At 39.1% G+C, this 13,380-nt stretch overlaps 1 protein-coding gene across 1 annotated transcript in view; it reads left to right on the top strand.

Annotated features, from left to right (window-relative positions):
• The window catches only part of slc4a3 (solute carrier family 4 member 3), a 39,176-nt gene that overhangs the window by 4,766 nt on the left and 21,030 nt on the right, over positions 1-13,380 (top strand). The window contains exons 2-5 of the mRNA XM_026377368.1: positions 2,457-2,834; positions 10,217-10,391; positions 10,830-11,080; positions 11,239-11,426. Of these exons, the coding sequence (XP_026233153.1) occupies positions 2,781-2,834; positions 10,217-10,391; positions 10,830-11,080; positions 11,239-11,426 (668 nt within the window). The 5' untranslated portion in view covers positions 2,457-2,780. The remainder of the gene's footprint in view (positions 1-2,456; positions 2,835-10,216; positions 10,392-10,829; positions 11,081-11,238; positions 11,427-13,380) is intronic.

Here is a 13,380-nt window from a genome sequence, read left to right as displayed (position 1 = left end):
AAATGAATATAAAGATTATGGTCACAGAATTAATTTTCTACACAAGTGTGTGGGTAGGAGGAGAAACTCTTGGACCATTAAGATGTGCAGCTCATGTTGAATCATGTCTTAAATGCTGTTTCTCCTCCAGTGTACTTGGGAGAGTCTCCCTGGAGAAATAACCACAGCTGCTGGTCACAATAAGTAATAACTTTCACACCTCTTTCCCCCAACACTCAACGCCTTCTCAGTTCTCTTGCACTGAGGTGAACTCACCTTGCCTCTGACAGCCTCTAGAGGTAGCTTAAAATAAGGGGTGGCACAGATCCCCCATGCTGTTTGGCACCTTTGATAAAAAACAGCGAGGTGGTGTGTTGGCACGGTAAACCCGGCCTTGAATGTGCAGTGTAAAAAGAGCTATTGTTTAAGCATGTCAGCATCCCCATCACACATTCAGAGGGTGAACCATTCAGAGATCTCTGATGACACAGCCGGTATGTAAGTGGGTGGGTCATTTGATATTACTGTAGACATGAGTTAATTGGTTGTGGGCTGGGCATGAGCTGGGTCAGCTTTGACCAAGGTGAATACACACTCTGCTGGTGGCCATTCATGATAACACCCTGCACAATGGAGAGAAGCTAGGAGCATGTGTAGGGGGTACACTTTCCCATAGCACAAGTGTTATTAAAAAGATGAGTCACTCAAATGAATAATAAAAGGCAGTTTACTGATGCATGGATTATTTGCCCTGTACTACAATACTACTACAGAAAATATTGAGAAAAACATGGAATGGTGTGTTTATATGCACATGCATATTGTGCATGGCTAAAACACCCCACTGTAGCTTGTCCCTGGAGATGCTGCACATGTCATAGTAACATCTTGTATTGCCCAAGCAATAACCTCCATGTTCTGCATGCTCATCTTAGCAGCATGCTTTTATTTGTGCAGTGCCTTGAGCATAAAGTGAGCTAGGAGCCAGCTGCAAATGTCTCAGAGGGAGCGAATGAGTCAGCTGAATAGAACTGAGACAGATGCAGAGCCTCTTACTGTGGCAGTGGGCAAACAGTGGATCATTGTGGATTTATCAGCTACAGTATATTGCATCAGCTCCCATGACGTCTTTATGTTCACAATACCCAGTATTTGTATACTGTTTGATGAATTTGCTTTAATGTGTTGTGTTGCACAGAGTGCTGCTAAGCCTGCTGCTAAGCTAAGACTCCAAAAATTCTGGACACTACAACTCCACCAAAGACTAGATTTGTGATGGCACTTGTTTCTCTTGACTCTGCTACACAAAACAATTGCAGACTGACAATCCCTGACATGTTGACATGGATAAAGGATGCTTGTTTTCCTTTACCAAAATAATCAATAGTGTCTATTTTGGCAATAGATAATTAAGCAGTTAGGGGCTTTCTAATGTTTGTCTATCTCAACCATAGTGGTTTTGAAAGTAGACTAACGTGAGAATCTAAATAAGTGAAGTAATGCTTACGTATGGATGTGCTACTGGAAGATAATGTGAAGCAAAGACCACTTTGGTAAGAGAAATAAATATTTGATTTGTGAAAAAAAACTCCACCAGAACAGATTTATTAACAACACAATGCATCTGTAAAAATACTGGATCATTTCTGATATGAGAAGCAACAGTGTCAGAATTATTCTATTGCACCAGTTTAAAGGTGCATCCTGTGTTTTTTTTTTGTTGTTGTTGTCTTGTTTTGTTTGTTTGTTTGTTTGTATGCTTTGTTTTTGATCACTTGGATTAAACTCAAAAACTCACAAGGGCAAGACATTATCTTATAAAGTTTAGCGTTAACTAGCAACTAGTTAGCTCATATTAGTATAAAAATAGGATTCTTCCTTCACCACTAGATATGCAGTAGAGACACATCCATCTAGCTATGGGCTATTTGTTAATTGCCTTTATTGTGTTTTCACATTATTAGGTAGACACCAGATACCAGAGGTCCTAAAAAATAAAGATTGAAACATGCACTCAGTTTGAGTCCATGCAGCGGCTTTAATCCTCAATTGCAATGACAGACTGCACAGACGTGTGGACCATAACAGAGGACATTACTCTTTAGAAACGAATACCATATTGTGGGTGGAAGCCGTGATAAAATGTCATCTTGTATCACAGTTATCTGTCTGATTAATTATATATTAATCATACTGTGAATATATTTGCATTAAAGTAACATACTGAGTCACAATTTGTTTTGCCAAGATCGCTCACATTAGAGAAATAAATTGACACATAACCACTGACTGTGCATTTATAAAATGTGCTTCAGTTTATGTGTAGGTAGCTGTATATCTTTAGCATATAGTTATCATTTACAGTGTCTCAGTACATTACAGTGTGTGTTAGCTTGATTACTGATCAGCAGCTGAACATACTGCATATTCTTTCATTTACACCAGTAAATGTGTCTTTTCTGTCCGTTCTTCTGCAGGTTATGCCACTCCAAAGGTTTCCAGGATCCCCAGCCGTGAAAGAGAAGGGCTGATCCCTGTTTTCCCCCAGGTTCCTGCTGCTTTGGACCTCATAATTCTCATCTTCCTTCTTCCAACTTCAGTAGCCACAGCAACTCCTACACCTGACTCCCGCCACTGCTGTCATTTTCTACTTGTAGGGCTTTTTGTCCAGTCTTCTCCCCAACACCAACTCCATATGTAGTATTTCCTCCAGTCGCAGCCACACACTTTCTGCAGCCTCCTGCCATCCTTCACTGGTTCTAACTGTCTGCATTTTACCTATTGGCTGCACGCCAGGCCCCATGGCTACAGGAGGTCACGTCCCTGAGAATGATGTGTTTATCAACCTACAGCAGGTAACAATTCTTTTGACTTATATTAAATTAACCTTTATTTAGTATAAAGTATGACATCAGTAAAACATTATTTTAGAGCCATGTGGTATGAGGTCGTTTGGAATAAGTCTTGTGCAGCTTTATTGCAAATCTAACTTCTAAAAACAGTACTTCCTCTTTTATTTAATCAAGAGCTAGTCTGTTCTGCCCTGAGGACATACTGTTGTCTTGTTGCCAGCAGTCTTCTCAGGAGGTTAACTGCCCATCCCAGTGCTTTGAATGGCATAACCTTGTGAGAAAGGGAACAGCTTTCAGTTAGATTTGAATTGACCTCATTAGACCTGAGAGCTCTCACAGGCAATGGAGTGGTTAGGAACTAAAGAGTAGAGTCACATAAGGTAACACAGACACAATTGTCTGTGTGTATTTAGGTTGCATTTGCATCATTTCTATTGCACTGTATCTTAAACAGAAGCAATTACTAATAAAATAAAAATGCCTTTATTTGTGTATTCTGGTTAAATCTGGTTAAATCGAGAACACTGGTGTTGACATGCAAATATGCTCATTCTCTTTATTTCCAAGAAGAACAGCAAGCCTGGCAAAGGAAAACCTCCCGAGACCTCTTATAATTAATAATAGTCGCATCATGCAAGCTACTTCTAAAACCACTTATTGTAATTTTATACCAATATAAAGAATATGTTTATGTTGTCTTGAGTACAACAACAAACACAACATTCAGACTAGATTTAAGCAGTAAGTATTTGGAGGAATGCACAACAAACACAGGATGTAGAAGTAAGCTAAGGGGAAATCACAGTGACCGCAGTTTCCAAAATTAATATGCAAACATGGACTGCTGAAGACTTGAGGAGACTTTAACTTTGCAATAATTAAACTGCAAAAAAAAGTTTGAGATATCTGGACAGCGTGCGCAGCAGTTGTTACTTTGATTGAGAGTAATTTGGTGTCATGCTCAGTGAGCCAAGGAAGGAGTGCTTTGTTTGACACTACAGTAGGTGGCCTTTTTGGTAATAGTGTTGGCAGCATGGCTAGAAGCCTGACACTGTAGAGAAGTGCGATGAGAAGACAGGTCTTCCCATGATTGTCTGACAGCTATGAAATCATTTTTTGATCCAGTACAAAATCTCTGATAATCATTTCATGTTGTCACATCAATCAGCTGCTTTATATTTATTTATAATTTTATTGTTTCTTGTAGGCTTGGGGGGATGTTTGTGGATCAGGAAACATTTTATATACTCGTATGCTATACTAAAAAAAATATGTTGAATGTGGCAGTTCAAAATCGGCAAAAACGCACAAATGTGTATTTTTCTAGCTGGCTATGGTAGTTTGATGGGAAGCATTCATCTAAAGCAGTTCTCTTATCCTGCTGTGTTACGTCCATGTCAAAAATAAATAAAAAAAAAGACCCATGCTTTCTTCTTCTTTCTTGTGGCCCTTTTTGTTGTGTTTTTCAGATTTTACTAAACCGTTTTATTTATTTTTTATTTTAAAATGCCACTAGATCACTAAAGTCAATCTCCTTTTTTTTTTTCTTGTATAGTTAATACTGATGATGTCCACTGTAAACTGTTCTTCTATTCTTCTATATTGTCTCACCTTTCTGCTGTAGACAAAATAGAATTTTCCCATCATGGGATAAATAAAGTCTAAATATCTTATCTTATCTTATCTTATCTTATCTTATCTTATCTTATCTTATCTTATCTTATCTTATCTTATATGCTTTAGCACCTATGTGCTAAACTACAGTGCACTCACACCATTATCAAAATATTAAATGAGCCCATCAGCGGAGATAAAGAGACTTGTAGAATGAATGTCAAGGTGTAATTAAGCTGTTTTGGTGGCTCAGGGTAGCCTAATCTTTAATGGAAGACTCTTTATGTTGGTTTTTATGCATGTTTTATGTTTTGTGTCTCACATCTGTACATACATCAGTTTAACTCAACTGCTATTTATTTGGTGCTTTGAATGAATGCACTAATTGCAAGGATTTCATTAAAATGCTTTTTGAAAGACTGATGCAACCCCTTCTTTACCAAATACAAAGATTCAGAGGGGTAGAATTTCCTCGCACAGAAACATGATGATTATCTGGAATGAAAAGAGCACTGAAATGTCTGAAATGTCTTTAAGACTGAATTGTTCCCTCCAAAGTCAAAACACAGGGCTGAGTCACACATGGGTCTGTAGAAAAAGAATCATGCCCTGTATAGCAAAGTGCTTTCTAGTGCTTATTGAAGTGAAACAGATTAGCCTGTGTTCTCAAGGAGAAACAGCTTCGCCAACTATGTAGGTGATGTGTCATTATGCACAGTGGGGACCCTGCCATCCACCGTGTGCATAGCATATTGTGATACTGGTTTAAAGGAAATAATAGACCAAATGCTGCATGAATGGACCCATGAACAGAGTTAATGCACTCTGTAAATACAGTGCACACACATACTGTATTATAGTGCAGTTATAGACAGAACAGCTTATTTTTGTGTTATTATGTTCTACCGCTAAACAATGGTGCTTGGAACAATGACAGAATCACTATTTCTTTTAGGGATGTTTAGTGTGGTGGTATGTGTGTATGGAAGCTACAGGAAACTCTTCTGTTCCAGTTGCTAAAAGCTTATGACATCTTAAATCAGTATATTTTAAAATAAAGGTTTGAGATTAAAGTCTTGAATGCAATAATACAGTTGTAGTACTTGGGCTTTGACTGAAAGCTATACTGTAGAAGCTAGACCATGGAATAGATGACACAATACAGCATCTAGCCAATAGTTTTAACATATTTCATTGATGTACAGGCGGAAGTAGTGATCGGTTTATTACAAACTGCTTTTATGCATTGTTGTATCCAACAGTATTGTATTTATAATGGAGATCCCAAAGTTTTTAATAATACCAAATACAGTATATCTTGCTTACTGCTCAGGGGTTTGTGTAGGAGGATGCAACTACAGTTAGCAAAACCTGTGTCAAAAAATGAAAGCTTAGTATTCATGTTAAATAATATTTGACCCATAAATTGGCCCTAAAGAACAGCGTAAGGCCTTGCCATTATAAATGTGTGGGGCACCGTAATAAGCATCGTAACATTAAATGATTTTGTAGACACCATTGTATTGGTGGCATATAATACCAATACATAGCATACTATATAGATTTTTTTCATCTCCTCACTGTCTCGCTAGTATTGTTGAGCCCCCAACCATCTGACATATCTATGCCAAGTGGCATTCGTTCTCTCATCATCATAATTACTCAACTTACCCAGTTGAGCATGTTTTTTAACCTCATTTTAGGAAACTTATGCTACAACATCTTAGCCAGCAGGAAGTCCTTAAGCCTGCTTGATGAATCAAACATTTAACAAGCCAGTAAATCCTCCTGTAAATCGTGTCTCAGTTTAGCAGCCATCATCCACATGCTGCAGATTAGATATTTGCTTCTTTTCAGTGAGACTCCTCCTTCCTCCCAATCACACTATCATTAATTTCATGTCATTAATGCTTGATTAATAAGGATGACTACAGTCTTATTTACTTTGATTTAATTTGATAATGACTAATACCTGAAGAGCTGAGCAGAGCATGGTATATTGAAATAAGATGGCCCTGTATCTTGCCTGTTACTTGACACCCATCATTAAGTTAGTTAAAGTCAGTAAAATGCGACCTGAAACACTTTAATTAGCACTTTCACTTGCCTTTGTCTACTATAATAATGGAACTGCTACACCCAGGGTTTACAGGTATATATTTATTTATTTATTCTTACTTGACACCCATGATTAAGTTAGTTAAAGTCAGTAAAATGCTCAGTTGATATTTTATGGTGTCTGTGGCCCTTGTTGCCTATGAAACATTTCAGTGGATTCACTGATTGGTCTGTATTCAATGAAAACTAAAACAACGTCAATAAAAACACATTGAATAATATGGCAATCATTTTAAAGGAATTGCTCATGAATCTCAGCGAAGCACTAATGCTGATATTTATATTAGCTGATGTGTTTGTCTGGGAAGCGTGCCAGCTCATTCAATGAAAGAGACCAGGATGAAGGGAGCGGGACGCAGTTTTAAACACTGACAGACTCAAATAAGAAGAGCACAAAGCAGCCAAGGCGAATCAACTGATGGTATATTTTTAATCAAGCTTGAATGTTAAGAAATAAGATGATCAGTAAAGATAATGTTTCACTTTTGAAATTGACTCCCTACGACTGTCTGCACAATTGGAAGATTCAATTGGGATTTAAAGTATCTGTCTGCTAAACAAACTGCAATACTAGGCTAGTAGTACAGGATATTGTAGCATATTATGGCATACTATAGCCTGAAGGCATAGGTACAGAAATCTGGCTCAGCATGACAGAGACAACTCCCTTTAATTTGAGGATATTACTAATAATAAATTCAGTTGCTCATCATGGCAGCGTGGCATTCAGCTGTATCAAATAATAGCAACAGACGCTTACCTTAACTGTAAGTATGTCAGACACAAAACTATGTCCCATTTGTTCTCCTGGGATTTTATTGTGAATAAAATTAATGTCTAAATGCAAATATTGAACCATTTTTCTTTGAAACTGATTCAGAAGTCTTTCCTCAGGGTCTCAGACACAGTTAAATGTGCCCTAAAGTTGGGAGAGCATCCCTATGAATGCCCAGTATTCCTGTAAAATGTTGTTGCAGGCCATCACTGGGCACCTACTGTGTATCGAAGCAAATTTTCATCAATGGTCTGAAACTAAATGATTGATTATGTAGTTCTGGGTATTTACATACATTTGCTTTAAAGATATTACAATGACACATTTACAGTAGCTGCGGGTAAAATTGTAAATGAAAGTGGGTCATTTTTAACCCATTCTGCACGTTAAAAAGTGTAAATATGCTGCTTGTGAGAAGATTAAAATCAGGCCTTTTGGTGTTGGGCTTTAGGCGTGTGTATCTGACCCCTGTTGGCAGATTTTCAACAGATTCAGTATGTTGAACTGGCTGCACACATATCGGTGAGAGAGATCACTCTGATTGGCTGTTTAGCAAGCCAAATGTAGTAAGCAACACTGATTTGTCAACACTTGCAGTGTCATCAGAGAGTTTCCTATCATAAAAATGCATTTTTAATATATATAATGTAGCCTAATCATAAATTAGGTTTTGGATTACTTTTGCAACATGTGATTTGAATTATTGACTTTCTACTGATTTGCCAGATTTTTTTTAGTTGCTTTAAACTTGAGCCGATTTGAATAACTGATATTAGATCTCAAAGCAGTAATCCTAATACAAATCCTTAACCTTTACTGTAGCTTTAAAGACGACACTTCACATATAATCTTTACCAAGAGTGTTTTCCTGATCGGTAATGTGAGGCCTTTTGCTTCTGACACACAATGCAAATACACAACACAGACACTGCTCCGTGTTAGTCAGAAGCTGATAAATATTTTAGCGCATCTCTCGGGCTCTGCATTCCATTAAATATGAAATATTAATGTTGTAGTACAAGTCGAGCAGTTCATGAGAAAAGGTTAGACAGCATGTTCCTGACTGAAATGCAGTCTGATTACGCTGTTCTAGTTGGAGAGTACCCTCCTCATATTTGAGAACTAGAGAAGCTGTGCGCTCTTTATAATCCTATGAACATGGAGCTACGGAGCAGGTTCGCCCATGTACACCTTCAAAAAGTATAAGGCTTTGGAAAGACATACATGTAACACTATTACTCTGTGTCATACATTTTAATCAGTGACAATGAGGGAGACTCAAAACTAATCCCAAAATGTGTCCTCCAGGGTGGTTTCGCCTGTCACCTGGCCTGAATAGGCTTGCTAGGTGGACAGTAGAAAGCGTGAACGTAGATGTGAGTCATTAGGATTAGGATCTATTGGTTCTACACTTGCTACCTTGGAAATTGGTCTTTAGGTGTTTCCTGCTGTAGGGCTACTGTTGTGTACAATACAATAAGTGACCTCTTTTCTTTTAAAGGAATACAATCAAGTGTAACAGCAATCACTATACGCCATTGTAAGTCATTCGGTTTTCTATTCACTGTATATAGTTGCTCCACCACCTGGGCTGGGGTTGACCTCCTGCTGTGTCCCTCCACCCTAACTGACTTCAAAGCTCAAGCTTTGAAGTCACTGACATCATAGGGGCTTGAGCAAAGCAAAACCAGCTTTAGACGTCCTTGTACTGGAATATCTAGCTCCGTAGAGAACGTCATCTCATCTTGCCATACATCAAAACTGTTAAATCCAGGGTCTTACACCAGAGCAAGAGAAGGAGATGATGAAATTCATTTGATAATTGAGTTGGTTTGTATGAATATAGAGCACCTACAATAATGAGCACCACTGAGCTTGCTGGCCAGTGAAAACAAAGCTTCCACTGCTCAATTTAAAATTCCCCCTTTTTGTATTCTGCCTGGCTTCAGATAGGTAGCTGAGGTCATTAAACGTATCCCGTCCCTTCATCCCACTGGTAATTAGGAAGTAATGGAGCCCTGGCACAGTGAAATCTGAGACCACAGAGCTGTAGACAGAGTGCTCACCAAGCCAGCACCAATCTGAGGCAGGGGAAGCAGCCGGTCCCGGTGATTTGACCTATCAGAGGCACCAAATGGCTCTGGCAGGACACTCCCTTTAGCCTCAGCCGTCTCCAGGGGTTGTGTAGTGCATTAGTTCTTTGCCACTTAGCACTTTGTTGTATTGATTTAGTGTCCTGCCTGCAGGAGGTGGATAATACACGTACACAGTGCACTTATCCTACTGATACCGAATAATATTAAAACACATTTCACATGTCTCTTACTAGAAATACAAAACTAAAACAGGGTTTAGGTTTTAGTGATAACATGGGTGGAACCAGGTTTTATTAGAAACAGATTTTGTTGCTATGAACAATTCACAACTTTAAACAGCTGCAGTAGTTGTAATATACACATAATGTCTGTAGTAGAATTGAAGTTAGAATTTGTTCTGTGTTCACTTTGGCTTAGCATCTTAATTCCCTTCAGCGTGGACCTGGACCCTGTGTGGCTGCTGTTTCTGATGTCACACCCTGGCTGTGTGTGTGGTTGTGTGCTAAAGGGCTATCTGATTGGAATACCCCATTGGCTAATACATGCAATACAGTCATCAATCACTTAGTTATAATAACAAAGTATTATTCATGCTAAAGTTAAAGGTCCCCTAGGTTTCTTAACAACTTGAAATATCTGGAATTGGCAGGATTAAAGATGTCAACATGTTATATCAGTGTTAATCTGCCTCATTCTGGTGCAATTCTTTTTGACTCGGATTAAAAACTTAACACTTTGTCCCATTGATGTCAAGCTGAAAGTGTTTTCTTTCTATCTTCCAGGTGAAAGTGGAAGAGGAAGATGAGGAAGACTCTGTGGAAGAACAGGAGGATGAAGAGGAGGAGGAGACCTGGGAGAAAGCGCTGTCTGTGGAGCGCTTCGGAGACATCATCAGTGACTCTGCTTCCACCAGTGGAGACAGGATGGGCCGACACTACACTGAGAAAGACTTTGAGTGTAAGCAAAGCTGCTGGCGTGTAGTTTATAAGGCCCATGTACACATTATATGTGATGACGCAGTGCATGTTTTACTTAAATGGATCAAAATGACTGTAAGAAAAATATTAGTTTCTATAAGTTGTATGGTGAAACCCGAAAATATATTTATATGAGGGATTGATTTTTCCTAGATTCCAGTTTGGAAAAGTTCTTTGCATTTTTGGGGGATAATTGGTAATAGGCCCAAGAGCGTTCTGTGCAGTAGCACAGAATAAATGATGATGTCACTGTCATCCTCAGAAAAACCTTATGACTTGTAATTTCCAGTGTCAGTGTAGTTATATGTCAAAACACAATACACACAAATATCACTTAGTGTGTCACTGTCTACTCAGTCAGTCAGTCACCTACCGCTTTAATACCATGATGTATTTTCCACTTTTGATTTATTTTCAGATCACAGGCACACTTTTCATCACACGCACCACCCGTTGTCAACCCACCTGCCCCAGCAACAGCGTTTACGCAAGAGGGTGCACAGCACGGACAGAAGGCGCAAAAAGAAACGGAAGAAAAAAAAGACTTCTCTGCCTCCCTCCGACGTTACACCCACCATCCATGAGGTAGACGAGGAAGAAGTGGAGTCTGAGACGGATGGATTGAGGGGGGCCGCCACGCCCACAGAGCTACACGATATCCAACCGCAGGTAAAATTGACAAAAACATGAACAGGTGTAAAAGGTGTCGGTGCATGAACTCTTAGCTAACTGTTACTACAGAACGAGTAATTTTAACATTTTAAAAACCAGAATAACTACATGCAGGAATATTCCACCCCTCTGACTGATCCTCCTCTTCCTCTCAGTTTAGTTTGGGGAGCCAAGAGGACTTGGAGGAACCCCTTCCACTCACAATCTTCCACACGGAAAATGAAGATCACCCACTTTCAAAGAAAGTTGCCGTCACTCTGATAAAGGGGGCAGCTCACAATGGGGGAATAAATGTTCTTGGACAGAGTAAGGAGGTGTATGGAGAGGAGGTGGACTGCTGCAGGTAGGCTATCACGTGTCGTATTGTTCTATTGTAGTCTTCTGTGTGAACTGCACAGGTATAAAATGCAAGAAGCAGTGAATACATGTGATGCACGACTGGTGCGTCGGTTACCAGAGGATTTGGGACACACAGCAGTATTTACATTGTGTAATGTGGAAGGAGTCATAATGTGTCATGTTTGCCACAATATACAGTTCTGCTTAATTTAGTAGTAAAAGTAGGCTTCTCTTGAAGTAGCACTTGGTTGGTACAAAAAAATACATGCTTAGTTTTAGTGTTAGTAAGAAGGTCATGCTGGATTGAAAGTACTTTCATAATGCTACAGGACTATCCTCATTGAACTGTCTGGAATGTCACATGAATGTCTGCTGTGGTGAAGTTCCTGCTTTGCTTTGCTTTCCATTCAAATCTCCTTTCTATGCAAACTTTCTTACTCTAAATACTACTTGACTACCTTTGCCTCATACTTACTTACTACCTGAGGCTACTTTCTAATATCCACAAACACTTTAATGGAAAATTGACACACTTCTGAAAGTAGAAACTGATACATTGTGATTAACTAATATAAAAATATAGATTCTGCAGCTTTAAATGATTTTTATCTAAGCAGCAAAGCCAGGTTGTTTCTTTTACTTGATACATATGCTGTATTTTTAGATGCGTTGAGCTCTACATTAGCAACCCAAATATGTCATAATAAACAAATGAACCTCATAAATGAAAGAAGATCAACTTTATTAATCCCCAAATGGAAATTCAGGTAGTCTTGTAGGTAGAAAGATATTAAAGGTAGTTAGTAATAATCTGCTGTTGGCTAGGGTGTTGTAAAGCCTGATGGCTGTGGGGAGGAACGATCTCTTTCTCCTTTAGTTCAGAGAGGTGAGTCGTCCACTGCAGCTACTTCTCTAGTCCATAAGGATGTTGAATAGGAGATCGTTGGTGTATTGTAGAATGGTCTTTATCTTTTTCTGTGTGCGTTTAGTGAGTCCAGTCACTGTGCAGGCTTTTTGCACCAGTTTGTCCAGCTTCCCTGCATCCTTCTGTTTTATGTTGCCCAATACCTAAGCTGCCTTAGGAGGAAAACACGTCTCTGCCCTTTTTTTATATTGCACATCTGTGTAAAGTGACCAGTCCAACTTATTGTCCAGGTGCATACCTAGAGAGACTGGCACCACTTTAATGTCCACACCACAAATGCTGAGTGAATGAAGAGGGAGTTTAGACCTTCGAAATTCCACTTCCACCTCCTTGGTTTTAGAGGTGCTAAGTAGGAGGCAGTTTTGTGACTCCAGTCACTAAGGACTGGAGTCACAAAACTCACAGCTTCAGGACTTTATCAGTTCTTTGTACTAACCCTCTTCCTGTCCATTCCTGATGCATGCAATAACTGCAGTATCACCAGAGTAATTCTGAATGTGGCAACACTCTCAGAATTGTACTTGAAGTCTGCTGTGTACAGTGTGTACAGGAATGATCTATATATATATTTTTTTAGGGTATTTATATGCCACGTATGGCTCCAGCTGAATCTCAGATATTAGATGACCCATCTGGCTGGCCAGCAAACACACATAACCATCAGAATATTAATTATTTGGTAGTGTTTTGAATTATGCATGGAGGTTGCTGCTGGGAGGTCAGGGGCTCCATGGTGATTTGGATATTTGTCTCAGCTAATGCGTGAATGGGAAGAGGTGCAGGAACACCATCATGCCTGGGCTGTGCAATACTGTGTTGCTGTGTCTGAGTGCTCACAGCTGAGGATGACTCAGAGGCTCAGTGAGGAGACCCAGATCTGTTGCTGTGTTGTGAAGCCCTCTGTTGGAGAAGTGATGGTTGTGCAACCTAGAGGCACTACACAGTCAGCAGGAACATTTTAAGTTTGTTTAAATGCATGTAATGCATCTACATTTTTAATGTTTGAATATAATATAATATATATAATATATTA

The sequence above is a fragment of the Anabas testudineus genome, chromosome 21 (genome assembly GCF_900324465.2).
Source record: "Anabas testudineus chromosome 21, fAnaTes1.2, whole genome shotgun sequence".
Classification (NCBI taxonomy): domain Eukaryota; kingdom Metazoa; phylum Chordata; class Actinopteri; order Anabantiformes; family Anabantidae; genus Anabas; species Anabas testudineus.
Note: the sequence above shows the minus strand (reverse complement) of the source record. Positions and strands in the feature narration are given on the sequence as shown.